This window comes from Dendrobium catenatum, unplaced genomic scaffold (genome assembly GCF_001605985.2).
Source record: "Dendrobium catenatum unplaced genomic scaffold, ASM160598v2 fragScaff_scaffold_845, whole genome shotgun sequence".
Classification (NCBI taxonomy): Eukaryota; Viridiplantae; Streptophyta; class Magnoliopsida; order Asparagales; family Orchidaceae; genus Dendrobium; species Dendrobium catenatum.
Window position 1 is genome coordinate 372,936 of NW_021319307.1, and position 6,543 is coordinate 379,478.

The 6,543-nt window shown below is 34.6% G+C and overlaps 1 protein-coding gene across 4 annotated transcripts in view; it reads left to right on the forward strand.

Annotated features, from left to right (window-relative positions):
* The window catches only part of LOC110101209 (lysophospholipid acyltransferase LPEAT1), a 90,793-nt gene extending 86,307 nt beyond the window's left edge, over positions 1 to 4,486 (forward strand). For 3 of the 4 annotated variants that reach the window (XM_028696789.1, XM_028696787.1, XM_020829008.2), the window contains one exon: positions 3,697 to 4,060. In XM_028696789.1, the coding sequence (XP_028552622.1) occupies positions 3,697 to 3,801 (105 nt within the window). In that variant the 3' untranslated portion in view covers positions 3,802 to 4,060. Of the gene's footprint in view, positions 1 to 3,696; positions 4,061 to 4,103 lie in introns of those variants that run through there. The other variant, XM_028696788.1, reaches the window with a different exon arrangement.
* The last annotated feature ends 2,057 nt before the right edge of the window (positions 4,487 to 6,543 follow it).

Here is a 6,543-nt window from a genome sequence, read left to right on the forward strand (position 1 = left end):
TAAAACGTGTACTCTTATTAATGACTTGATCGCCCAAAGTCATAAAACCCCCATTAGATTTATTACTACTAAAATTACACACCATGCCTTTAGTTTTAGATCTACTCAAACTAAAACCTTTAAACTTTAAGGTTAACATACATAATTCAAGTTTATATTCAGCTTCCTCTTTAGTCTTATCAACAAGAAAAATATCATCAGCAAAAGCATACACAAGGGTACATCCTCCTATAAATGTCTAGTAAAAACACCCATGAATAAACAAAAAGAAATGGGCTTAAAGCTTATCCTTAATGTAATCCAACTAAAAAAAAAAAAAAAAAAAAAAAAAAAAGCCATAAGCCCCAAACTAAATAAATTAACGGGCAACTCCTAATTTGAGCCGTAAGCCCCAAACTAAATAAATTAACGTGCAACTTCTAAGGAAGTAATAAGCCATAACCCAAATTAAATCAAACTAAAATCCACATCTAACCACTTCAGTCTACTCGGGATCCCTGAGAGGAGGCAACCCATGGCTGCTAATCAGATTCCCTGGACACTACGGTCAATGATTGTTAGTGTTGGTAGACTGAAATCTATGGTAAACCCGGGACGACGGAACCATGGGATCTTGATCGGGTTTACCTCCATTTCCCCTACTATTAAGACTAAAATTAACTAAAATTTATTTCATCCTTAATCGAGAGTTCTCTCTTACGTTGTAAGAGGGGTAATTAACTATGAGCGCTTGCGCTCATAGGAAGTAAGAACCCCAGATCTATAAACCCTGACACTACCCTCAGGGAAAATCTGGTTAATTTCAATCTGACATAAGGGAAATGGAATCCTAAGGTTGCAAAGCAGGATTCGTGCACTCGTGCCATTTTTCTTGAGCCCACACTATGAAAGCTATACATTTATTGAAATGTTTGATGTAGAAGTATAGAGAGAATAAAGAGTATCTACATATGATATTTATTTATTTAGAGAAAACATATGATAAAGTTCCAAGGGAATTGCAATAGAGAGTTCTAGAAAAGAAAGGGTTTAATATTGCTTATATTCATGTTATTAAGGATGTGGATGCAGGAGTTATTGCTTGTCAATATAGTTTGACTATGTATTTTCCTATTTTAGTTGGATTCTCAAGGATCAGCTTTAAGCCCATATCTTTTTTGCTTTAGTCATGGATGTTCTTAGTATACATTTACAAGAGGATTTACGCTTGTGTATGTTTTTTGTTGATGATATTCTTCTTATTGATAAGACTAGAGAGGGAGTTGAAGGTGAACTTGAATTATGGAAGTCAACCTTAGAGTTTTGACAAATGACAAATATGATTTTTAAATATAAAATTACTAGTCCAGCTAACATCTATTTGATGAGCATGAATGGAAAAAAAGAAAGATTGGAAAGGGAACTAACTATAAACTAGGCTTAAATGAAAGAGCTTTCAGAAGAAAATCATTTGCCTTTGTCATATTGGATAGTTTGCTTGATGAATTTAGTTCATTAAAACAGGGGACTAAAATTTTTGTTGAATACATTGGAAATTTGAAGAGTTGTTGTATTTTGTTATCATTGATGATTCAAAAGCCAAACTAAAGATTTTGGTTATGGTTTGAAACCTGATTTCAAAATAGAAATGGCATTGCTAACTTAAAGCAGTGGAATTTGGATTTATACATTCTCCTTGGACGATGGAATTTGGACCATTCTCCTTGAACAGTGAAATTTGGACATATCTCCTTTTTAGATATTTATTGTTGAGGAGGGTCTGATTCATCTACATTTCCTATAAGTTTGGTTAATGTATGGGTAATTTCAGCTTGTCTCTTGATTCAACGTTTCTTATGGGATGTATTATCATCGCGGGTTCTTAACCGGCGTATGTAGTCTTTGTGTAACCTCAGATTACTGAGAAGGTTTTGATTTATTTAGAGTTCACATTTCCTGCAAGTTTGTTTTATGTGTGGGGGGTTTCGATTTTATCTTTTGAGCCTACGTTTCCTATGGGATTTATTATCATTGGGGGCTCTTAACCTTGTTATGCAATCTTTGTGTGATTGGCATGCATTCACCTCAACTTGCTGTAGTCCACCTCGGATTTTAAAATAAAAGCCAAGCAATGGCTATTACTGCAGTCCATTTCCAATTTTTTTCTTAGCAAATTTTGAGATATACGTGCCTTTGGCTTTATTGAACTAAGAATGTGGCTTCGGCCTGTGGAGCAAATTTTGTTTGTGAGAATAACAATATCATCAATCTCTATTAAAATATAAGATACACGATTTTTTATAGAAGATTAAGCAATAGTGCCATCTTTGAAAAGAAAAACTCTGCCTGCCAAATTCAGCAAGAAAAAACCTCATGGCATTCTTCGTCGCAAACTCCATCTCATTGCTGTCTTGGACAATTATTGTAGAACTTCACTTGAACTCTATTGTCACCTCTGTCGTCTTTTTGGCAATCATAAAAGCTTTGAAAGTCTACCTATATGATTTGAATCCCATCGTAGTCGGGGTGGGCTTCATGCTAGTTGTTGTAGACGTTACTGCACTTGTTAGGATATTGGCTTATTAGATTAGGGGAGAGGATAAAGGAGAAGGATGGGTCGTCAATAGAAGAGGAGGGTTTAAGTATGGGGGGAGGTGAAGGATACGTTAGTTTGGAGGAATCACGGTAAACATGTCACATGAGGAAATGGGTGATACTGTCGTTTGCAGCTAGATAATGATTGCTTGAACATGAAATGCAAGCTATGTAGCTTGTGTTACTTGGTTACTCAAACTTAATCGGGCTAAAACGAACTAACCTCAAATAAGTATTAATAAGTAAAATTTAATTTTTTATTTAATCAAAAGTTAAATGTTTTGGGCTAACACAAGCCTAATAATGAATTATTCATTCAAAGCATGTCATATCTGACTCGGGCTAGCTCACTTGACTCATAAATGTAATTGCTCTAAAATTAGTAGAAATTTGAGCGCCTCCTTTTCTCCTGAATATCGATAAAAAAATATTTTCTCTAATCATTTGAAATTTTTAAGTTACAAATCATTTGAAAATGGAATTAATAGATATTATGATTCATAGGAAGTTAAATATTTTGTGCATTTAGGAAACTAAAGGGGTTGGTGAGAAGGCTAAGGAAATTGATAGTTTAGGATTTAAACTTTGATTTCATTGAAAACAAATTATGAGCCAAACCAGTGTAATGTGATCATGATGGAATAATGTGATTTAATCAAACTTAATGGTTTCGATGCTTGAATTTGACAATGCTGGGATGACTTGACCATTGGATTGGTCTTGAGCTTGAAGTCAGTGAAAAAACCAGTTTCGTACTGTTCGTACTGTTTTCATGAATTCCGGAAGAATTTTTATTGATATTCTTTGGCGTTTTGAGACAGATTTTCCTTGGAGTTTAGAGACATAACAAGAGATTGTTATGCCTAACTCTTGACTTGTTAGGTCATGATGGTGGTGGTATTTACATCTTAGATGCGTATAGGCTTATGATTATTTGTGCATGTTAAGATTTTTTTAACAGTGATTTGATGTATTTCAAACCCATACATCCTGTTTGGGCCTCTTTCCCACCAGTTCTTCTGTCTGACGAACAAAGAATTGTATACTCTTATCTATAGGAAACCAATGTCTATGTTAATTAAAATTGCACTTTACGCCTTATTCTTTATCTTTATTTTGTAGGGGAATTTGATACTTTCAGACGTTGGATTACCAGAGAAGCGAATCTACCATGCAGCGCTGAATGGTAATGGTCTACCTCGTGTTTTACATGAGAAAGATGATTGAAAACTCATCCCCTCATGGTGGTTAGTCTTTTTTGTTTAAGCGAAGATGGGCAATTATGCATGCTTGTGTTGTAAGTCCTTCATTAGCTGATCAGGACTGGCTTTCAAGCCTTAGATTCTATCTACGGGAACGATGTTCATAAGTTCTATTGTCAAGATTCTTGTACAGCTTGGTAAATTAATAGTGAACATAGTTGCGTCGAACATGAGCCATACAAACTCTGTCAACTTTTCTTACAATAAGATATTATTTGACTTCAGTACTGCTTGGCAAACTAAAGCATCTGTTTGGTCTTCCTGCAGGTTTATTTATTCAAAGCTAGTTCGGATTTGCGACCTGTAAATTCTCCTTATCTCATCTTCTAATTTAAAAAATTAGAAAATATAAAAGAATGCATTGGAATGGATGTTTCTTTCTTACATGCACTTAAAATCTCAATGCTCAGTATGCTCAAGGAATTCCTTAAAAACATGACCCATCAAGCATTTAGTGTGTCAATTACAATATGTACGCAACTGAAACAAAGGAAATGCGATTTTGTTGACTTAGTATGAGATTTTGGTTACAAAATTCTTTTAGCTTCGATGTTTCAACATAACAAATTCTGCAAGTTGTTACCTCTATTAGGGCAAAGATGTTTGATGCTTCGAAGAGGATTATGATGAAATGCAGTGCTTTTGAGAGAGGTGTGGCCTGATCTACTCTTTACATCTAAACTTTTGCATTTCGTACAATTTATTGCAAATAGATTTTTGTGATGAATGATCAATAGGAACGAGCATTTTCACTTTATTGAATTGGATAGACTAATTATTTTTAGCATTACCTGTGCTAATGGATGTAAATAAGCTCAATATTAAAATGGGCTTTAGCATAAACTTATGAAAATAAGACAACCAAAATATCAAGAAACGTTGATCTCTTTAACTTAGGAACCGTGAAATTAGAATCGAATAATGATGGCTTCATACCAAACTGCGAAAGATTTCTTTTCTCAGTCTATTCTTGACAATAGCAATTAAGACATGACAATTTAGACTTGTTATTTATTACAACGAATATTTAGCTAATGCTGTTAAAAAACTGCTTTTCTATCATTATAACCAAGAATAAATAATTATTTTAAGATTTTCATAGTTCTATAAGATTATATTAAAAGAAGCTATAATATTTTAGAATACATGAATTGTCTATCATTATTGCATGAATCTTTGTTAATGTCATACTTATTTTTATGATACAAGCCGGCCAAATAATAAGTATAAAAAATTGGAGAGATGAAGTTCCAAATCAGTATTTGGAAGTTACAAAAGTTTGGGGTTATAAAATTGGGAGGGATTTATAAATCTTGGAAAAAGGGAATTAAAACATTAATACGAGTGTTACATTAAGGCTTAGTTTAAGATGATTTTCTTACTGTTTCTTAAAGCAGATTTTTAGTACATAAATTTTAATTTTTGTATTAAAAAGTTACTTTTAGTAGTAAGAAAGCCGTCCTGGACAAAGAGCTTAAATCTCTATCCGGATCAGCAAGTATGATGTGGTAGGCCCTTTTAACTTTTTTTCCATTAATATTAAAAATTTTGTGATGCTTTTTTAAATTTATATAATGTTTACAAATAATTAAAGGATTTGAAAATGCGAGTTTATTTGTGAGATATTGAGAGTAGTTTGGTGACTTTGCCTTCTAGAAGGTTTATTGGTTTCTTTTATTATTTTTGTAGATTTATTTAAAATTATATCCGCAACCTCCTTATATTTTCTTTTGATGAACTAAACTCTCATACATCTATATATTTTCTCCATGAATATCACCATTTACCCTTACATGTGCTTGGCTTTCCACTCAGTGAATATCACCGTGTGTGAGAACAACTTATGCATAAAAACCATCATGCATTGTCATTAATAAGTGCATTTTTTGTACAAATTATAAAATTCATATTGTATTCAACTCTAACATGATGCATGAAGGGGTGATTGTACCAGCTTATCATGGTCTGTTAGTTGGGAGCTTTGACTATCAATTAAGAGGTCTTGAGTTTGAGTCTTGTGTATGCGATGTTTATGTGAATCTGCCTTAAGTGACCTAAATATCCCCAAAAAGAAAATAGGGTGAATGTTGCCCTTCTTTTTGTCCCAACTTATAATAATCACTAGCTAACTCTAGATCGTGCTCTTAGTGGAACTTTAAATTTAATACTAGGTGAAAATTTAGTGATGTTGTATAAGACCTATGCCTAGACTACTCTTGGCCTGAAAGGTTTGTTGACCAGTAAAACAAAAAAATATAAAAAAATGCTAATCTCACCTGCCCTCATCCCGCACGTCGTAGCCACGGCGTTCGCACGTCGGAGCCATTCCAACGTCCCTTCATCGCACGACTCCGCATCGTTAAGTAGTCGAGGAGTTCGGCCTCTCCCTTCTCTCGTTTTCACTCTCTCCCTCTCTCCCTGCTGCTCAACCTCACTCGTTTGACGACTTCCCCATCCCGTCGAGTCGGAAGTTACGCCATTTTTTGACAGAAACAACAACGGAAGCTCGCGGCTATGAAGATAACTTTCTCCTTTGCGTGGGTTTTCCTCCTCCTCCGTGGTCGACCGACTTCACTCCATTGGAGACCTTCCCTTCTTGAAGGATCAGAAGACAGAATGAGAGCTTGTTCTTGATGAAGTTAACTTTCTCCCTTCCGCTACTTCAGCCCTGTCGTGGCCGGTCAACTTCGCTCCTTCGACCGACTTT